Source organism: Calonectris borealis, chromosome 10 (assembly GCF_964195595.1).
Source record: "Calonectris borealis chromosome 10, bCalBor7.hap1.2, whole genome shotgun sequence".
Classification (NCBI taxonomy): domain Eukaryota; kingdom Metazoa; phylum Chordata; class Aves; order Procellariiformes; family Procellariidae; genus Calonectris; species Calonectris borealis.
The window spans coordinates 207,622-230,048 of NC_134321.1; the positions used below are offsets into that span (position 1 = coordinate 207,622).

Below are 22,427 nucleotides of genomic sequence, written 5' to 3' on the forward strand. Positions count from 1 at the left end.
TAGTTACCTTTTCTTGTGGTTTGAAACAAGCTTTCAATACTGGCACTGATGAGTGGCAGAGGAAGTCCTGTTTTCTCATATAATCCTTGGAATATCCAGGAGACAGCAGAATCACCAGGCAAATATAAGATTTCACTAGTATTCTCTTATTTCACAGAGTATTCTCTTAGTATTGGCAATAAAGTTTGCCTGCCTTTTTACCTTTTTCCCACCTGGCTGCTGGAGTCCTAGTTGCTACTAATAGTATCAAGTGAAAATAGCTTTCATCTGCTTTTCACTAGAAGGTTTACATTTGCTCATTTTTTTCTACCTTAGCCTCCTAGATACTCAGTGTGCAGTAGGTTGTGATGAATTTTCTGGTTATGCATAGCCCTGGTTAAACTGGGAATCATCATGTGGTCAGTACCATGCAGGTGTCACTGTGCTGATTGGATTAACGTTAGCATGGAGGGTAATTTATGGAGCAATATGTAAATCACAGAAAAACTCTGTGACAAGCCATTTGTCACTTTGTTCTAAGGAAATTCTATTGTGTTATTGCAAAAGGAGTAAATACTCCACGTTAGACTAAAGCGAAGAGAACATGAGACTCCTATTCTGACTTGACAGTATGCTTTTATATCCTCAGTTGAGAAGTGTTATATTAAAAGAGCTTTAAATTCTGCATGAGTTAAGACTTACTAGAAGGACACAGAGAAATACACAGTAGAGTGGCCAATGCAGTAGAGCATGGGAGTCTTTTTGTTAAGATGTTAGAATGAAATGTTTCAGCATTTTCTACAAAAATACTGGCTGATCCTACTCAGTGAACTAAATTAAATTTTTAAAAGTAGTAAAATTTGAAGTAAAAGTTTTGGGGAAAGTAACTCTTCAGTATATTTTGCCTCACGTTAATGAGAATCTGCATTTTAAAGATGGGCAGCTAATGCACATAAGCCTGATTTGCTGTGAATCAAACAGCTACTTAATGAACTGGTATCCACAAATGAACTCATGACCCTAATAAAGGCAACAAGTTTTGCTGTTACGTCCAAGGTGAAGGATTTAATCCCATAAGTATTAATTCAATGTCATTTTTCTTTAACCATTGTTCCTGCTCTGTAAGAAAGCTGAACTATGACCTTTTAAGAAAACATCCATAAGGCTCTACCTTCCCTTTTTTTCAGGCAAGCAAATTAGTGAAAATTTCACACCAGCTGTTTTAGGTGGTCAGGCAATACTATCAAGACCTCAACAATTCCAGTCATACATGATACATTATTTTATTGCAAAATCATTTTTTAGTTTCCTCCTTTCTTCTCCACGTGTCTCTTTATCACAGTTTTCCTTCCAAAATATAGTATTATTACCATCCAATAGGCTGTATTTAACTGTCTTTGTCACAGAGGAATCCAAGTGAAGCTGGTTTCTGTTTACTTTTTAATTTCTTGAGAATTTCTGCATTTAAGATGCCTTGTCTCTGGCATCACACAGTATTACCTATGCCTTTGTTTTACATTGCCTTGCACATCTTTGTTCATAGTATCCCAGTACAGTAATCAAAGGGCTGTCTGAGTTTATGCATATTGGTACTGATGTGAGAGGCCTGGGAAAGACAACAAGAGAACATGACCTGCTCATTCAAGTAAAGCAGAGAATCCATACACACAAGCCTTATTTTGGCAATGTTAAGGCCCACCAATACTGCTATTTCTTCTAGTAGTAAGGGAAGGAGAGGCTAGCAAAGACCTACAAGGTCCAGTTCTGCTGTTTCATTTATTTGTTTGTTGGCATGAAGGTAAAAGGCTTCAATAATGTCTATGATTAAGTTAGACAAACAGCAGAGAAGATCTGATCCCATTTAGTATGAAGCTGTTTGAAAAACATGCATTCTGCAAGGACCTGTGAGAACTATGGAAATATTTGGGGTGTTGAGGTACAGAATTTTTCTCCTCATAAAATGAAAAAAGTTTCTCATTTTTGCCCTTCCATGGTCTCTGCTGCGGCACACAGACTCAGCAAAGCTGTCATCTGTCTAGGCGAGTTTTGCTAGCAGTGAAGTACAGTTACTGCTCTCAAGTATCCAAACCATTCCTCCCTGAATCATTCCTCCTCACCTCTCCTCACCTCCGCTTCCTTTTTGCCCAGAAAATGGAAGTCCGTGAAGCCTAGCCCTACCCCTGGCCTCACTGCAGCTTCACTGTCAGGGGGACCCTGAGAGAGTCAGAGCTGTAGCATCCTGGGTAGTTAGTTGGCATTGCCAGGTAGTAAATGCAGAGCCTGCCTTCCCAACTTGAACATGGCATTGCCCTTAAAACAAGCAGCTGTTTCACACAAGCTGAATAAAAAAGAGCTGATTATCTACTTGCTTAGCCATTAGCAACAGCCAAAAATGGGAAGAAATCAAAGTCCTGGATGCAGACTCCCCAGAGTTTTGTGGAAATGCAGGTCGTGATCTAAGCTGTGTGGCTTGGGCCTGTCTTTTGTAACAGTCCTAGCAGTTCATCAAGTTACTGCTTGTTCTGTGTATCCCCCCCAGGAGTAATGGGCAGGCCTGCAAGCCATATTGCAAATTATTGATTTTGTCTTTCTCTTCATATAGATGAATGATGTTCTGCTGTACACATATCCCCAGAAGGATGGCAAATACCGACTGAAAAACACCTTGATTCTGTCAGGCATGAAGGTAATGCCTCATCTGTATTACAGGCTGGAATTAAAGTTGTATAGTGGGCTGTTAGTGCTTTGCTGGTTTATGTCTCATATCCAGCTGAGGGCAAGGGGAAAGAGGGGATTGACCTGTTATCAGGGGATTCCCTTGCCTCTTACAGGAGATAGAAGGAAAAATAATACAAAGCAAACATATAAAAGATTCTCTATAAGGCTGTGACTTAGTAGGACAGCCCTATACAGCTGTATAAATAATACAAGCCAAAATCAGATTTACCATGTGATCATGAAACTGGAGACAGAAAAGATTTATTATCCCATTTTGTCCATTCCTCCCTTCATGTCTCCAGCCAATACATGGTTGTTCCCTACAACATATTCACTAGGGCTTAGTCTGCCTGGTTTTAAATTCCTGCCACTCAAAATTTACATAAGCTTTCATTTGCCTGGTTTTCATGTGCCTTTTAACTGTTTTCATCAAAAGCATTAATGGGTTCAAAAAGTGATTAGCCAACTTTATAGGGAAAAGGTGTATTGGGAGCTATTACATGCAATGATATAAACACAGTCTCTTCTTCAGTAAATTTCTAAACTGCAGATTACAGAAACTGGACACAATTGTCCTGTTCTTACACTCTTTCCCTAAGCATCCATTGGCACTGGTACCTGTGCAACAGGAGATATTGGGCTGGAGGGGTCTTTGCTTCCTACCCAGCCATCCATTATATACCTCCCGCCAAGAACCTTCATAACCATTCTATAGCTAATATGCCAAGTTGTATTTACGTGAAAGAGGACTTGAAGTGGCAAGTCAGGAGTTTGGGGATCTAGGAAACATACAAGATGAGAATTACTAATCATTAATTCCAGCAGAATGACATGGGTGGGTTGAGGTGTTATGAAAAGGTGGGAGGCTGATCACCCTAGAGACCTGATAGTCTAAAACTAACTATGGGTTCCCAGCTGGGGTAGGAATCGCCAAAACGCTCTACCATTAAGAGAAAAGGAGTTGCAAAGCAAGTACTTGTTGGGGTACATTTGAAACACTGAATCACTGGCGTAGTAGATACTTGTTAATAACAACCTATCAGTACCATGAAGCAATGTTTCTCCTAAGTGGCTGTTGCTGTTAGTAGGCAACTAATGCATTACATGGCAGGGAAAAGGTTTTAGCTGAGCTGTAGCTTTTAAGTATTGTTTTTGCTCTTAAAGAGCCTTGCTGCAGACAGGCATTCACTGAACTGAAGTGCTTCACTGTATAATGTCTGTCATGTCAGGAAGAAAGTTATTTCTATTCATTCCAAGAATAGCCAAAACTTTTGCCCAAAATGCTCTGACACTTGTCAGACTAAACATCTCCTAAGCTTGTCATATTAAAACTGAACCCTGATTGATACTTCATCCTTACCTTTATAGTTGGATTAAATGATTCTTTTCCTTTAGCACCACCACCATATTGAAATAGAGAGCATTCCTCATTATACCAGCGATAAAAAAGACAGAAAATCCTACCTGCCCATCTCTTTGCATTGAAATATGAAACAGATGGCTGGGACATCATAGATCCATATGCACTGAGACTTGTATGGTGTACTGGTTATGTCCACATTCACGTTCATGGCATTTTTTCCTAGGTCAGCCGCCCAGTGACAGAAAAAGCCCAAAACGTCCTGAAGATTGAATATGATGAATATTGCCTGACCCTGTCAGCAAGGTACTGTCCCCAAACAGCCATGGCAGAGGGTGTTACATTCGAGAGCTGTATCTCTAGATTAGTCTAACCAATACCCAAGACTTTACTGGTGTCTCATTCCTTTTTAACTCAATTTCAGTCTGTGCTATTGTGACAGACAATGACTGAGTGCTTGATTACACAATGAAGATATTAATTATAAATGTGAAGCTCATAAACTGTAACTAATTCAGCTTATATACTGCGTAAAGATTAGGAGTCGGCTCTTGATAACATCTTAAAGAGAAGAAAGTCTGTAACTAAGAAGCCTGAGTCCTTTCCATTATCTTTCACACTTTTTCCCTGTGACACTAAGAGTATGTTGTATCTCCCTTTTATAAGTTCACTTGTTACCTCATACCACTAGGGCTGCAAAACTGCTGGAGAAAATAGTAATTAGGTAGTACCATGCAATAGATACAAAAGTATTTAATAGTGCTTAAATGACAAATCCAAACTTGAACCTTACTGGAAACCTCATGGGTCTTTCTAATAAAAGGAATTTCACTAATGAGTTTGTGTAGTGCTAGTACTGATTGCAACTGGGAGTCAGGATCTCTGTCCTGGGATCACAGGCTAACACCAGAAAGAGATTGTAGGTCAGTTTCTGATCAGAAGATAGCAGTGTACGGTATTTTTTCATGCTTTTAGCCCAAAATTATCCTGCAAATTTACCTAGAGCTACAGCAGAAAGGTGGCTGGCTTGGTGTAGTTTACTACAAAAGACATAGCACACTAGCAGTAGTATTAAAATTAAGTCTTCCAAATAACAAGGTCTTCAAGGCTTTTAAGTACTGACTTTCCCACCATCAGTCTCCAACTACAGCATGGCTGGAAACACAGCAGACTTCCCTAAATTACACAGTGCAACAGAAAGACAGGGAGGGCACTTTCTTATTCAGAATCAGAATTTGGAGCTCTCATCCTTCCCAGAGCACTTGCCACCTGTGGGCAGTGCTCAGATAGCTGTCAAAGCCTTTTTGTCTATTTCCTTTTAGAGCCAGCAAATAAGAAAACAACTGAGATTTTCTTAGAGCTGTACACTCATCACAAACCCTCAAAATATACCCACAGTACTTCTGAATTACCTGCTGCCAGTTACAAAAGCAGGATGTGTACAGTCCTTCTGTATCGTAGAGGGGAAATAACTGTAGCATGTCCCCTTTATTCAGGGCAACTGAAGTTGGCATCCCTACTGAGAAATTTGGGATGTTCTGCTTGCATTGTTATGTTGTTTCTTTGCCTTTTGTACTCATATCTGTGCTTAGTTAGCCTAAACAAAGCATGTGAGGCCACTGCGAGCTGTGTTTCTTTGGTAGTAGAAAGAACCAGGGCCTGAGACTAAGGTTGCCCTTCTGATAACAGCCAGAGAGAGACTGATTCTTACCAGAGCACTGGGATAGAGCCCCTTTCCCTTCCTTGTGCTGCTCATTCTGGGACCAATCTGTCATAAGTCACCCAAGAACATTTTTTCTCCTCCCTTTCTGCACTGGCTGGCAGAGCTGAAGAGACACTGGTGGGACAGCATGCTCTCCTAACCCCACTGCACAACATCCTTGGCCTGCTACGCTGACCAAAAGGAGCACCAAAGACAGAAAAGTACCAGAAGTCTTCAAGTGTCCCTAAAGACTGTATCTTTTACTGCTTATACCGAGGTGCTGCAAATCTGCACTGAAGGCCAGTTGTTAACAATCACAAGCCAAACCTCAATGCCTTTACACTTGTATGAGACAAGGTGAATGCATTGAGGAAATATGGGATGAGTGCCAGGGACTAAAGGCAGTAGAATGAGGATGACTAAAGCTCAGAAGTCAGCGTGGCTATATGAGCAGAAGGCGCTGTAAAGTCTTTACATCTCCTGCTGAAAATGGCTCACTCACCTGAAAGGCCGTGTTATTGGCTTGTAGTGAGCTCGTAACAGATCTGAGCACAGAGCCTTTATGGAGAAGGCTCATACTGCCCTTATACCTCTATTTGCATTTCAAAAATGTTCTTCTTGGGGTAACCATGTGGTCCCCATATAAAATACCAGAGCACTGAGAGAACGCAGTCAGTGTTACCTCCCTAAAAGGCTATTTCAGAGTGACACTTACAGCACTGCAACAAAATCCCATCCCATCCCAGTCTAGTTTCTGTGTTCCATGGATGTCCCCTGTTGTCCAGGAGACTGCAGTGACAATTTGACCCTCTCTTTCTATTTGCTTAAGAATATATGAGCCAACATGGATAACTGATAGCTCAGCACAAAAGGTGCAGCCCAAAAATCACACAAGGACAAAATATGGCAATAGTGAATCAAGGTCTGAGCTTCTCTAAGCCTCAGAGGTTCAGCAAAAATTCCTCTGAGCCTTCATGCAACCAATGAAATAGCTAATTAAGAATAGGCCAGTGCCAACTGACGTAATTTATCTTACTCATCAGCAGACAGGTGTTATTCCTACATTTAGACACTAATAACCTGTGATTACTGCCTAGAGGTGTTCAATGGAGTAGAGAAGAGGTTAAAGGGGCCAGTTAGCTATCAGGCTTTTAATAGCAGATTGTCCCTCTTACCTGTCTTTCCCAAAGTGGCTTTAATTTACATCACTCTATGGGCCATGATTTCCTTTGTTTTTTTAAAATCATATGCTAATTCTCAAGTGAAGAGGATTTCCAAGAAAGAATTAACAAGAGACAGGTTGAAGCCAGGACTTCCTTTGTGCTTTGCAGGCTGTGAACATGATTTGTCTGGAAGATACAGACATCTTCAGATTTCTTAGAAAGTGTAATTTGACATTACTTTTGGTAGTAATAATGACTGACTAGTAGTGTGACTCTTGCCAGAGATTATATCCTGTAACATAGCCCCTTGGCTTGTAGAGGTTAGCCTATATGTAGTAGATACACTGGCTCAGAGTTTCTGCTCCAATTTCTGCTCCAGGCTTGTCGAATTTTACAGAGGCTGGTGTTTTTCAGACAAAGGCTTACACTCACAGTGCAGAGGCATGCTAAGTCAGACATCATTGATAAGATCTGGCATTTCCTCTCTTTTTGTGCCCTTTTTTTTTTTCTTCTTTTTTTTAAGACCACAAAAGACAAATTGTTCTCAGATGTCTTGTTTGGTGGCCTTCATGAAGACAGTATGAGGAAATCACAGCTGAACAGCAGCTGGCAATGATGCCACTGCTAATTTTTACAACAAAGTCTAGTGGGTAGCTTTAATGTGAGTGGCTGGTATGACTTGGGGAGGGGAGACCACACTGAGTCGCATTCCCTGCTGTACTGATGCTGGGAACAGCTAGAGCTGTGCACAGTTTCAGATGGACAGGAAGCACACAGTTTGAAGTCACAGCAGGAAAACCAGCTAACACAGGCAGGACAGCTTATGGCTGTAACAGAGTGAATGCATCTGGGAAGTAACAGGCACTAAGAGCCCTGCGGCTTTTCTGGGATAGCTGGACTGGCAGAGAAGCACAAAGCGCGCACGGTTTTGCCTTGTGCAAAGGGGGCATCTAGGGGCCAGTCTGGAGAACTACTGGCCTCCATGCATATCTGCAACTAGAGGGAATGCAGAACTTCCTTCCCAAATTGCTGTCCTGGCCTCTTGCCAGGAGACTGGAGACTGACTGTGATGAAGCCAGAGGAAAATGAAAGTATTCACATCTCCACTGTGAGTGACGGACTTCTGCGTTTCCCAACATGCAGATCATGTAAGCATCCCACTGTAGACATGAGCATAAATACGCTTACTTTGAGTAACCCATGCCAACACTACATGCCCCAGAGTGCCTAAAAGCTAGGGCAGACACAACAAAAAGAGACACTTCATACTGTCCTGTGATCTAGGATTGAGCGGCTTATAGCAAAGTCAGACTACTTTGAAAACTTTTCTGGGCATTTAGTTCCTTCTCAGTCACAGTCTTAACCATGGATCTGCACTAATCATCCCACTGAATATGTCCAACAGTCAATTTTGTTCCTGGTCAGAAAACTACCAGTTCAATGCAGTAGTGGGGAAAAGCAAACGTTGATAAAGTGAAGTTTTTCTCCTCTGATCCAGAAACAGCTTGTTTCAGTCCCTGTGCATGGCATTGACTGCTCTGCTATATTTCATTCCACAGCTCTTGCTCGGAAAGGGATGACTGGTACAGCTGCATCAGCAGACACATCCCAGATGACTACAAAGCTCAAAACACTTCCACTTTCCACAGCAGCGTGGAGGTAAAAGGAGGCCAACTCTTTCAATGCTTGAAAGGGGAAGGGGAAAGGGAAAGAAAGAGAGAGAGAGAGGAAAGGAGGAGGGTTATGAAATGTGGAGGTCCTAGTGGCAAGACATTCTTACTATTTGCATTTAAACCAGTATGCCAAGCTTAAATAATGAAGCTCACAGGACACCTCTGAAATGTTACACTCTATACTCTGTGGTCTTTGCTTAAATAGGAGTTCTTCTATTTTGTCTAAGACTATTTTGTCCTAAAGGGTAACTATTTTGGATGAACTAAAAACAGCTACAAACTTCATAGATTTTAAGAAAACAAAACTACCCATTAGTTACATTAATATCATACACACAATATAGTCATTGCCAGTGCAAACCCCACCAGCAATATTCTAATTGTACCAGCAAAATTGATGTATATTATTATCTCATTCATTTCAGTTGTACTACTCCCAGTTAAGAAGGCAAAGAATGCATCTGACAAAAAGTAAAAATGTTGTTTTAGGTTATGTAGAACCTCAGTTTTACTAAATAAGAAGAACTGGGGAAAAAAGAATGCTGGTGAGGCCACAGCTGGAGGGCTGTGTCCAATGCTACGCTCCTCAGTACAAAAGAGACATGGACATACTGGAGAGCGTCCAACAAAGGGCCATGAAAATGATGAAGGGACTGGAGCACCTCACATATGAGAAAAGGCTGAGAGAGCTGGGACTGTTCAGCCTGGAGAAGAGAAGCTCAGGGGGATCTCATCGATGTGTATAAATACCTGAAGGGAGGGTACAAAGAAGATGAAGCCAGGCTCTTCTCAGTGGTGCCCAGTGACAGCACCAGAGGCAATGGGCACAAACTGAAACACAGGAGGTTCACTCTGAGGGTGACTGAGCACTGGCACAGGTTGCCCAGAAGCGTTGTGGAGTCTCCATCCTTGGCGATATTCAAAAGTCACCTGGACATGGTCCTGGGCAGCTGGCTCTAGGTGGCCCTGCCTGAGCAGGGAGGTTGGACCAGATGACCTCCAGGGGTCCCTTCCAACCTCAACCAGTCTGTGATTCTGTGATTTAATTTTTGAAGACTTCAGAAAGTAAAAAATGAATTCAAAAAAACAAAACAGGATTTTCCTTCTGGCCTGAAGCTAATCTACTTTCAAATATTTAACAAGAAAAAATTAGAAATTAGTTAGTATAGGAACCTAAACCAAATCCTTTTTCAACAAATTAATTTCTTTTGCAGCTCTGCTTCTGATGTAAACCTGAATGTGCGCAAGGAGGAATTTGGAGGAATTTGATTTTTCTGTGTTTAAATCCTATTTGTCTGCAGAAGTCTAATTTCCTCATAGGAAACCCTCCTAACAAACAGTCCTTCAAAGGCACAAGAGCTACACTTGTGCGAAACACTAAGCTGCTGTGAACTGACAGTGGGGTACCCATAATACTTTGGTGCTGAACCTGAAGTTACACAGCTTCTCAGCACAACTTATTAGATTGGGTTCAGTTCTACATTGAACTGTGGGCTCTCGGGAACTTGGAGCAAAGGCACCTGTACAACACTGCAACGTGGTGCATTCCAAGAAATAGGAACAGTGAATACATTTTCTAAAGCTGCTTACATATATTCAGATCAGCCATGGAAAGATGGATCAGATTTGGATTGTGTAGGGGTAAATTAATCCCTGGTTTTACTGTTTTCTGTACTCTTTCTTCCCTGATCATAGCACTGCCCCAAAGTGTAAGGACATAAAGAGCTCAGGCCCTTTTCGATTGAAAGCTGTAGAGCTTTTTATGGATATTATTTTAGAAGCTGTTAATAAAAAGATGGCTTTAACTCATGTTCTTACCTGCAATTTGCATATGCTATGAATCAGATCCTTGTCTGATGTGGAAGAGTGTCAGTGCCTGACCAATAATAGATCTACATGGATTTTTACCTGTTGAGACTCTGGCTTTAACAGCACCATGTACTGATTGGCCACGGTCTTTCAGTGCTGAAGCAGCTGTATCTCACTTACAATGTGCATTAGGAATTAGAAAATTTGGGGATCTTAGCAGGTGAAGGTAGACTGAAATGAGAGGAGAATTGTATCTGATGGAGCAGGGCTGACTGAGTGTACTTGGGAAGTGCGAATGCTTCTTCATTTGTTCTTGTTTGATTTTAAGCTAAGGGAAAGGCTTGGAATACCCTTGGGTGAGAGGCCTCCTACTTTGGTACCTGTGTCCCATGTCATGATGTGCATGAACTGTGGCTGTGACTTTACCCTCACTTTGAGGCGACATCATTGCCATGCCTGTGGGAAGGTAAGAGCTGTACAAGGTTCTCAGGGAGGCTTTATTCACACCTCTAGGACACTGGCTGCCAGTGCTGTAACTTTTGCAAACTTACAGCAACATCAAGACCAGAATTTGACTTCTCACGGAACCTGTTAGTGCTTTGCTAAATTAGGTAATTAGGTTTCTAATGACTCTAGTAGGAACAACAGTAACCTTCCCTTGAGGGTCAAATTAATTCCCAAAGGCTAGTAGTTGAAGGCTTACAGGATAATTGTTGCTGAGTCCAGCCATTATATGAGATATACAGCTAGCTCTAGAGACAATGAAGCAATACACTAAAAATACAGGCTCTGTTCTGGACCAGGGTAGTATCACGTCTAGTCCACATCCTGTCCCTAATAACATCTGGTAAAATTGTCTTCCAAGAAAAGTGAAGAAACGCAGCAGTAGAGCATGGTTTGGTCAGTGACCGAAGGGAAAGTTTCCTCTGTGCTCCATTGAAGAGCTGCTGCCTTTTGCCCTAAAGCCAAGGGGATCTATAATCTTTCTTGGTTTTCTCCCTTTATCACTGACTCTAGAGATTTGTTTATACACATAAACCTGCAGTCCTGTTTTAAACCATGGCTGTCTTTTAGCCTCAGTGATTTTTTTTTTTGTATCAAACTACCAGTAATTTTTGCTAGTATGAAAAAGCATTTACTTAATCTTTTTTCTAATTCCACAGAGAAAATCAGTCTCTACCTACACAGGAATAGCGGGAACATGCAAGCTTGCTTAAGAAATGTTACTAACAAAGCTATGAAAACAGAAATAATATTAAAGTGGTCTTTCTGTGATTCACTAATAGGGAAGGTATAAGTTCCTGGGGAGATGGGCACAGCAATGATATGCAACCAAATACAATGATCAATTCTGCTTGGCTTACAACAGTGTAAATTTACAGCAATCACATTTCAGTCAGTAGACTTACCCTGACTGCTGCAGTTTTAGGAGAGAATCATATCTGGTCCACTATCCATTTTCCTCTCCCAACCAGCTCAGAGGATTTGTTTTGTATGTGCATATATATAAATTCAAATTATATTTACGTGCATCTCTCCATGCTGAAACAGATTGTATGTCGAAATTGTTCAAGAAACAAGTACCCTATGAAGTACCTCAAAGATCAAGCAGCCAAAGTCTGTGATAGCTGCTATGTGGAACTTAAGAAAAGAGGTAATGTTCCTTCATTCTTGGTAAAACTGGCAAACCCATTTCCTGCCTGTATAATGGGGAGGCTTTAGGATCGGCCTACCATGTTGTGTTTTGTTAAAGAGGATTTATCATTTCAAGCACAAAGCATGTGTATTGAGGTCCCAGGAGTGCCAGGCTGTATGGCCGCTAAAACTGTTTTAGCAAGCCAGGTTCTCTGAGGGCTCCCCTGGCCTTTTGATAAACCAGAATAACAATTAAAAACTATGTCCTATGAGGAGCAGCTGAGGACACGGGGTGTGTCTAGTTTGGAGAAAAGGAGGCTGAGGGGCCATCTCATTGCTCTCTACAGCTTCCTGAGGCGAAGTGGAGAGGGAGGTGCTGATCTCTTCTCCCTGGAATCCAGGGACAGGACACGTGGGAATGGTTCAAAGCTGCGTCAGGGGAGGTTCAGTCTTGACATTAGGAAACATTTCTTTACCCAAAGGGTGGTCAAACACTGGAATAGGTTTTCTAGAAAGGTGGTCAATGCCCCAAGCCTGGCAGTGCTTAAGAGGCATTTGGACAATGCCCTTAGTAACATGCTTTAACTTTTGGGCAGCCCTGAATTGGTCAGGCAGTTGGACTAGATGATTGTTGTAGGTCCCTTCCAACTGAACTATTCTATTCTGTGATGTAATTATAGGTGATAGCTCTTCCCTGTCATTTCTAATGAATTATCCTTAAAGTAAAACAATGGCTTTACAGTTCCTCACTGTCCTCATTCATGTTGCAGGCTTCTTTCAAGTAGCTCTAGGTTATTACCATTAATTTAGGGTGCTATGAAATCCACCCATCTAATCATATTTAAAGAGGTGATTTGAAAGAAAAGCTAAAATAAAAATCAGCTATGGAGGAGGCATTGCATTTTCCTTAGTCATTTGCATTAGTGTATTGTGTGTCTCTTACCCCAGTCTGATATGTGCCGATTCATCCATTTCCCCCTTCCCTTTCTGAATTTTCTTAATCTTACAGAGCGGCCACTAAGTGTGAGCTTCCCTCCAACTTCATCAAGGTGTTCAAGCAGTGCCTTCTCCTCTGTCTTCCACAATATTCATTATTCATCTTTTAAGAAACAGAAGAAGATCCCTTCAGCTCTTATGGAGGTAGGACCAAGCTGCCTGAGAAAGGCAAGGAACTGTAGAGAACTGTGCTCTCATACTTCAGCAGCTATGTTTATAATTTATTTTGTGTGCAGTGGGCTCAGCCCATGCCCTGGTCTACTTTCATCATGCAATTATTTTTTTCTGTTTTTCACAATAGTGTTTAAAATACAAAATACTCTGAGCTCTGAAGATACCACAGAAGCTTCTTGAGCCCACTGAGAAACTCAATTAGAGCAGCATACTTCAATTTGCTTATCAGCCTGTGAAGTCTTTAGAAAACTAAGATGACTTCAAGGTACTAGATAGTACAACAAGCAGATCACAGACAATGACAAGTATCAACAGAGCATGACATACTGTTTACCAGTTACCTTTTTTGACAAGACCCTTACTTCTGAGATCGTACGTTGATTTCAAAAGAAATAAATTACCACTTACTAAGGGAATAGACTCTAGTTCTTGGCAATCAATTCGGGAGCATACGTGTTTAATCAGGCACTTTCCCTCTTCAAACCAAACTATTTCAAATCAAATGGTTAAATCTTGATCCTACCAACATAAACAAATAAAATTCCCACCAATTTCAATGGGGCCAGGAGTTCTCCAGCTATATTAGTTTTTCTTTCCAGGAACAAGGTACCAACCATGTTGATGTAGTCTAGGTAGCTAAGCTGCCCATTGAACTCAAGCACAGTAAGGTACTCCCATTTCACTGAAATCAGCAGGTATTTATCATTGTATTAAAGAGAATAGGGTGCAAACATGTTGCTGAACTCATTGTACAGTCAAGACACGGGAATTTCTTGAGGTTGGTTTGTACCGAGGTGAAACTGAGCCAAAGATACAAGCATGTAATACAAACACACAAATTGAATACTGAAAGAACCAGCAGGCAAAATTTCAGCCCCATTAGGAAAAAAACATTGCCTTTCTATCCACAAGGAGGCAGCACATGTTTATCAATATGAACTGTCTCACAATAACATTGCTCCGTAACTTTTTCTAACTTGCTTTACCCAGGTCCTGGAACATTTCTGTTCCGCTGCAAAATACTTCTGTGTTACTGCTCAGTCTTCTCTTGTATCAGTGCTACAAAAGCTGGTTTTGAATCTCTGCCCTTTGTTTCTAAATCCAATACTATTGCAGTTTACTACTGTAACTAATAACATATACTGCATTGTGTGTGTGTGTATAGTTCCATCTACTAAAAAACTGGACCTTTAAGAACATTAAGCACTTAGATCTCAAAATACTTCTATGAAAGGGGTAACTCTTCTCAGAAATATTATTTCACAAATGAAACCAAGTCATAGTCAAGTGATTAACATAAATTGATACAAAGCCATTGCAAAGTCCTGCGTACACCCACATCTTAGAAGCGTTCAGCCACAAGACTGTAATTCCCTTTTGGAAGCATGTACTTTTAACACACCAAAAAAACAGACCTGGGAAAAGGGACAAGTTTGGCTTCTCAGAACACAACTGAAAACTTGCTGACCTCAGTAATAATTCAACTGCATATTTTCCATCAGATTTACTGAGAACTAAGTTTAACTAGAGATCTTCAAACGGTTAAAAAGAACCATAATACCATGCTTGTATTTTTTCTGTCTCGATATTTTTAATGGTCTACTTATGGTTTTACAGACATAGACCTGCTTGTCTGATGTGATGCAAACATGCATAATCAGGAGGGGAAAAGCCTTTGCTGTTACAAATCCTGATTTCTCCTACCCTGCTCCAGGTGGCAGCCTCAGGAGAGGGAGCTACCATCAGTGGTTACCTCAGCAGATGTAAGAGAGGCAAAAGACACTGGAAGAAACGCTGGTTTGTTATCAAAGGCAAAGTCCTCTACACCTACATAGCAAATGAGGTACTGTGCAATCTGACTTGAAATAGTTACCTGTCTGAGTTCCCTTCTTTGCTCCCTACAGGCAGCAGAAGTAAATGTGAAAGGTATAAATGGCAGTACTCACAACTACCTGCCTTCTGAGACCTGGTCCTAACAGACTGAGTCCCCAGGGAGCTGTCCTTAGCTAAGGGGCCCAGCCACAGCCCTAGCTAGACCTTGGCAGCCTTCTTCACAAATTGCTCTACATTATTTGACTTCTTGCTATTCATGCTGTTATATACTGTCACCCACTGTGAACCTTAGTCTACATATTTACACCTAAAGACTTCAAGGTCCTTAGGCATTCTCTGGTGCACTTGGTAACTGCCAGGTATTTTGTAGATGGATGGTGCTATGATCCATTTCTGGTGGACAGGAGAATCTTGTAGTTTTGCAAGTATAAATAGGACATATTTGTCCTACTAGTACCAACTGGGAAAGACAGGAGGCAGTCTGCAGAGATGAGAATACTGCCTTGTGTATTGGCCTGTAAGTTCCTCCTTACAGCCAAGGAGGTTGGATATCAACTAGATCATTTTTATGTATTTTGTCTCTTCCCAGTCCCTTTTCTTATTTTAATTTCTTCTCCTTTGTGAATAGCTGCAACACAAATAAACTTGAAGTAAGTGTGATATAAAGTTTGGTTATGATTTCATAAGCATAAAAATTCATTTTGCTGAACAGAGGACACAGAATGCAAGAACTGTAGTGATAGCAATATTTGGTCCTTTAAGCCTTCAGAACACTTTGAAAATATCAATTATTTAAACTTTCATCACCACTGTGATGGTTGCATGAAGCAACATTATCCCCTTTAAACAGATGAGGAGATTGAGGCACAAAAGAGTTCATGATTTGGCCAGCAATTCAGAACATGAGTATCAAATTCTGTATCCAATACATTTACCTTACCTCTGCTAACCTTAAAAGCGATCATTTCTGGTTCAACAATAGGGAAAAAGCAATGGAGGCTGATTACACTCTGCATTCCCAGTTTGCAATTTAGCTTCTAAAAGCAGAAGCAAAGGCAACATGCACATATAGAAAACATTACCTAAATACAGTGACCAAAACTGCAGCTATCAGTAACAGCTAAACTGCAATTCGATTAAGGCTTATAATTTTCTTTAACTTGTACAAAGCAGTGTCTGGCAAGCAAAATTCATAGATGTTTCCTGGGATTAAATTAACAATTAATTGCATTACCAGCTCAGAAATTTCAAAGCAGCATTTTGGAAAGCAAGTGTGCTGTTTGAGACAGTGCAGATTTCTAAAAAAGTTGCTAGTGCTATGAAAGGAAATGACAAGGTACCAAAAAGACTACTACTTGCACTCAGCAAATAAAAGTGGTTGAAAGGAATGTAACTGGGAGTGGGTCTCAGGCATTCAGAACTGCTACTGTACTGTCCCATACTCTCAGTAACCTCTAGTTTGCCTCCTGGGCCATTATGTCAAAGATAGCCATAATTTGACCTTCATGGCCATGTGGATGATCATGAAGAACTGGACTTTCAGAGGTGGTATTCGAGTTCAGGACTAAGACTAGATGAACATGTGCAGTACACAGGCACTGTTCCTGTTCAGGTAAGAGCCACCAGTCCAGCAGAAGATTCACACTACTGCTTTTGCAGCCCTGTCAGAGAGGGGTTATATCCTTATTCGGTTTTCAGAAAGAGCCCTCAAACTGTTACAAGCCTTCTCTCTAAATTTTGTTTCACTTCTTGTTTGCTTTCAGGACAAAGTTGCCACAGAAAGTTTGCCTTTGCTGGGTTTCACCATTGCCCCAGAAAAGGAGGAAGGAAGTACGGATACAGTTTTCCATCTCTACCACAAGCAGACTCTCTTTTATAGCTTCCGAGCAGAGGATAACAATTCAGCACAGAGGTACGGGGGTAGGACTTCCACACTAGCCAGTGCATGGGTCCAAAAGCTTATGTAAGGCTTTTCCCTCTCCTTCACTTCAGAATGCCTTCGTAACAGAGGAAACAAACAGCTTTAAGAGTGTTGATTAAGCCAAATTGCATGTGACTGGCCTGGGTGACATTAAAAATCTACCTGGTGCTTTTCAGTTCCTTTAGGAAGGAGAATTTGCTCCCTTGTATAGGTAAAGAGGAGGCTGAGTCTCAAGAGTCATGCCTAGAAGTCTGTCAAATGTGATTACTGTACAGAAACTTCTCTGATTTATGTGTTCTATTTATCCATCTCTTAGTTTTGTCATCAACAAATAATTGTTTAGATTTCCCATTCTAATGCTACTGCTTCCACATAATAAAATAGTCATGAAATTAGTAATAAAAATGTCAGCACCTCAAGACACACAGAGAAGGAAATGAGTGTTTATGGGAGGTTTTGTTGCTTTTAAATATACTTCAGTGGTTTCATCTTTCCTATTCTAAGACAGCACTTGTACTATCTTTGAGATTTTACAATAAATTACTGGTAAAGGTTGTACTAGAATGCAAGAGTCCTAGTACCCAGTTCCCTGCTTTAATCACAAAACTATAGTTCCTTGTTAGAGCTGGGATGGGAAATACAGTCCTTTCCAGGCTTTAAGTTCTTAAAATACTTATTCTTCTTAAAATACGTATGTTCTTAAAATGCATATAATTTTAGATGTACCACTTTTCCTTTCGTGCCCTTTTTAGGTGGATTGAAGCCATGGAAGAAGCATCCATATTATAGCAGCTATCACTCAATGGACTTGGAATAAATTCTCAGATTTCTATACATTCCCAGCAACCCTCTTCTGTCTTACAAAACTGAACAGTGTATTTCAGGCAAACTGGCTACATACACTGGATATGAACTGTTTCCAAATTGCTCTTTTTGCTTCCTTCTTACATCCGCATTTCTGCAAATGGAAACTTTAAAATAGAGAATATTTATGATGATCTTTTTACGTCTCTGCGAGTTCAACCCATACTATAAGCTTCTCCTCTGATCCCACAGTAAACTAAGTCTAACATCAAGACAAGAAAATACATGGAAGTACTGACTACAGTAAGTAACAGGCTCAGTTTAACTTACTCTAGAGCACTATCATATTTCATTGGGTTGGTTTTGATGTCTACCATGAAATGAGAAACAATGTAGTAAACAACAAATGCTCATTTAAAGCACTTTATTATTTTTATTGAACTACAGCTTCATTTTTTCATGTTTCTAAGGAGTTCTGTGGCCTGATTTATTACTCATCCATTAAGAAGTGCCAGTGTGAAATTATGCCCCGTGTATGCTAAATTGCTTCCACAGAAAATGAACGAACAACACGTTCAATTAACCTGGTCTACCAACACTTCACTGGCTATGATCCAGGATAATTACTTACTATCAATTTATAATTTTACGCAGATCACTATATAATTTATTTTAAAGGGTTTAATTTCATACCACTGCAGTACTTTGAAATGCACTCCAGTTGCTCTACAAATCCAGACGTTGAATAATTTCACTTCTGCCTAAATACTGCATCAGACTCAAACCCAAAGGTTATTTTTAATTTATTATAAACCTACAGACAGTTTTTATTTAACACTAGTCTACCTAGTAGTGTTAAGATTTTTATCATCTATTTAAATAGTCTATCTTTATTTTCAAAGCTCCTGTTGTTTCTGCTGTTCTTGTTATAAAAAGGTCATGAAAAGTTTAATCCATATAACCAGCACACCATTTGAAATATGGTGGTGGGCTGAAATGCACTTGTCTGAACCTGCTCTGCTGGAGTGCTTTAGAACTCCCGTGGCTAAATGTATCTTACATCAGACTGCTGTTGTGCACTACATCTCCAGGGCTGGATTCTCACCAGCCAAGTGTCATATGACTTCAAAGATGCTGTGCTGCTTTACACCAGCTGAGGATATAGATCTCTGGAGTTTGGGGTTTTGTTTTTTTGTTGTTTTGGGTTTTTTGTTTTTGGGGAGGGTTTGTTTTTAGTGTTTTGTTTTGTTTTTTATAAAGAAGGTTGAGAAGTGGTGTTCTAATCATTGCAATAAAATGGTTTTGTGTCCTATATTTGTCATAATATTTGACTGAGGAATAGAATGGCATTTATGATTAAAATATAGCTTTGTATAAAAATACCATGTTCAAGAATTTACTTACATTAAAATATATTGGGGGGGGATTTTTATTACTTTCATTTTTCCCTTTCTTCAAGAAGCTTAATGAATATCTGAATTTTTGACTCTAACAAACTGTTTAGAATTGTCCGTATTTTTAAAGGCCTATAATATGTATCCAAACAATAAAGCTAGTTCAATTTATCACCTGGAAAAACAAGCTTAAAAAACCCAAATATACACCTACCACTAAATAAAAATATAGTAGTTTTGGGGCTTTTTGATACATTTGAGTCTGATAGTCTCATAAAGCATAGGTTATCACATGCAAACAGAAATCAAGTATGAGAAAAATAAAACTTTTGTATTCTTTAGTTAATGGATGAACACCAATGTTAACCCTTTGTTTCATGTTAGAATCATGGCCTTGCTACCAATACACTATAAATGTTTATCCCCCCTCAAAAACATTTTGCACTGACAAAAAAATAAGAGAATGTTGAATACAGAATAGTATCTCTAACTATGGTCCCAAATAAAACAAAACTGTACTACAGAACAACAGTATTATGAAGATTTAGGTGCTGACATTTAGTAACTGTTGTATGAAGTTTTCAGTTAAAAGCAGGAAATGAATACATGAAAATATTTTGTGGTAAAAAAATAAGATATAGTGCTATTAAACATTGTTTTAAGTAATGTGGAAAAATAAAAGAGCAAAACATAACTGCAGTTCTACAGGCTTTTTCTTTACATTATTTTTACCTTCTTTAACTCCAGCTTTGCAGTTCCAGTTACTGTTAACAGACACTTCTATTAACCAATTCTCTGACAAACTAAGGAAGAGCATCAAATCAGAAGATGGTAGTGGAGGCCTTCTGGTAGAAACAGGATTTGGAGCTAATTGCTATGATGAAGTGTTTCAGTCCATACTGCATTTACCTCCTGTAAAGCCCACCTACCAGTCAACTCTACTTCAGTTACAGATATAAGTGGTCTCAAAGAAAGAGAAAAAAATCAAAATGTCCTCACAATTTCAGTCCAACCGTTAATCTAATTTGAGCAAACCTAAGCACCAGAGACAGACATTCTCTTCATTTTAGAGTTAATCCAGTAATCACCTTTTAGAGAATTTTAACATCTTAGAATAGAGGTATATAGATACTCCGTTTACTCTATGCCATTTACTTACAACCAGCTCTTTCTTCCTAACTTGTAGCTAGTATTACTCCTTCAAAACAAAGATTTTGTTCCACACCTTCACAAATGTTTCAAAAAAAATTCAGTAATATGTCACAATGTACTAGCTACTCAGTCAACAGCTCAGATGCAAGCTTGATCTCATTTGTTGTTTCAGTGTTTTTCTGCTTATTTTGCTACTTATTGAAAAGCATTAAAATTATTAGCCATTCTCTGCAACTGATATTTAGATCTATCTTACAGTATATGCCTAGTGAAAATCTGTTTTTTAAACAGTTATTAAATTATTTTTCTAAATCAAAGTACAAGTCATTCAGAGTTGGAGAGTATTCAGACATGACAAGATCCCGTGCCATTTACACGGGCACCGCTGGCTTAGCCCTGGGACTACTACCTTTCCTGAACTGATTCTGTGTTGCTTTTACAACTGACGAAAAACACACAGCTGTGAATACCAAGCAGGCTTTTCCTGTTTGCATGCTACTTTGGTACAAAAGCAATAAAGACTACTTTGGTTGTAACCACGTTCAGCGAATTTCATTGTTTGTGAATGTAAAAAAAGTGCCAATACTCAGCGAGGGGAAAAGGTATTCCCTTGACACTTTGTGAACCTCCGATGTGCTACACTTAAAAACAGTAGTCTAACTTCACAAGTTACTTGGGAACAAAACATACAAACTTCTATGTATTAAAACCAGTGAGATCCTTCAGTCTGGATAACACTGAGACACCACTTTTGATCAAGTTTTGACAAGAAAGTTTCTAGATTCCAAGGCAGGTTTACAATTCCTTTCAGAGAGACCCAAATAAAATAAAATTTAAAAAAAAAAAATTATCTTTTCTAGAAGAACTGTTTCACGAATATTCTGAATGTCTTCCTTTTCCACAGAATAACAACAAACACCAGGAAAACTTTAAAGTGCCCATGAAACAGCATTGTCATTCTTTGCCATGCTTTCTTTATATTATTATTATTACTAAATGACAAGGTTTTTACATTCTTTTGATTATTTTAATAGCTTTTTTCCCCCAGAAAAGTGTTGCAGCTTGTTTCTAATCTACATTCTAATCTACTAATCTGATTCCCTTCTGAGGGAGATGGAGGGCCCAATTTGTCGGCCAGACCCATCCCACAGGGAAGTCTGCTGCCTCCCTGGGGCCCGGGTGAAGGACATTGCTAGGAAGCTCCCTAGTCTAGTGCAGGCCTCCGATTACTACCCGCTACTGGTTATACAGGCTGGCAGTGAGGAGGTTGCAGAGAGAAGTCCCGAAGGGATCAAAAGGGACTTCAGGGCGCTGAGGTGACTGGTGGGAGGATCAGGAGCACAGGTAGGGTTTTCCTCGATCCCTTTAGTGGCAGGGCGGAACACTGAAAGGGACAGGAAAACTCATCGGATCAACACGTGGCTCAGGGGCTGGTGCCATCGGCAGAATTTTGGCTTCTTTGACCATGGGGAGGTTTACACGGCACCAGGCCTGCTGGCGACGGATGGAGTTCAGCTGTCTCACAGGGGGAAAAGGATTCTCGCTTATGAGTTGGCCGGGCTCATCGAGAGGGCTTTAAACTAGTTTCGAAGGGGGAAGGGGATAAAACCAGGCTCACTAGAGAAGAGCCTAGGGGCGGCACGCCAATGTCGGGGGAGAAATCGGCAGCCCAGCTCAAGTGCATCTATACCAATGCACGCAGCATGGGCGGCAAACAGGAGGAGCTGGAAGCCATTGTGCAGCGGGGTAGCTATGACTTAGTCGCCATCACGGAAGCATGGTGGGATGAGTCTCACGATTGGAGTGCTGCAATGGATGGCTATAAGCTCTTCAGAAGGGACAGGCGAGGAAGGAGAGGCGGTGGGGTAGCCCTGTATGTTAGGGAGTGCTTCGACTGTCTAGAGCTCAATGGTAGTGATGACTAGGTCGAGTGCGTGTGGGTAAGGATGAGGGGGAAGGCCAACAAGGCAGATATACTGCTGGGAGTCTGTTATAGACCACCTAGCCAGGATGAGGAGACAGATGAAATATTCTACAAGAGGCTGGCAGGAGTCTCCCAGTCGTTAGCCCTTGTTCTCGTGGGGGACTTCAACTTTCCGGACGTCTGCTGGAAA

At 40.4% G+C, this 22,427-nt stretch overlaps 1 protein-coding gene across 1 annotated transcript in view; it reads left to right on the top strand.

Annotated features, from left to right (window-relative positions):
• Window positions 1-19,855, top strand: part of FGD5 (FYVE, RhoGEF and PH domain containing 5) — a 115,963-nt gene extending 96,108 nt beyond the window's left edge. Inside the window, exons 13-21 of the mRNA XM_075158503.1 lie at window positions 2,582-2,665; window positions 4,284-4,363; window positions 8,482-8,581; window positions 10,733-10,870; window positions 11,956-12,058; window positions 13,049-13,179; window positions 14,924-15,052; window positions 16,806-16,954; window positions 17,716-19,855. Coding sequence (XP_075014604.1) covers window positions 2,582-2,665; window positions 4,284-4,363; window positions 8,482-8,581; window positions 10,733-10,870; window positions 11,956-12,058; window positions 13,049-13,179; window positions 14,924-15,052; window positions 16,806-16,954; window positions 17,716-17,752 — 951 coding nt within the window. The 3' untranslated portion in view covers window positions 17,753-19,855. The remainder of the gene's footprint in view (window positions 1-2,581; window positions 2,666-4,283; window positions 4,364-8,481; window positions 8,582-10,732; window positions 10,871-11,955; window positions 12,059-13,048; window positions 13,180-14,923; window positions 15,053-16,805; window positions 16,955-17,715) is intronic.
• Window positions 19,856-22,427: the final 2,572 nt, after the last annotated feature.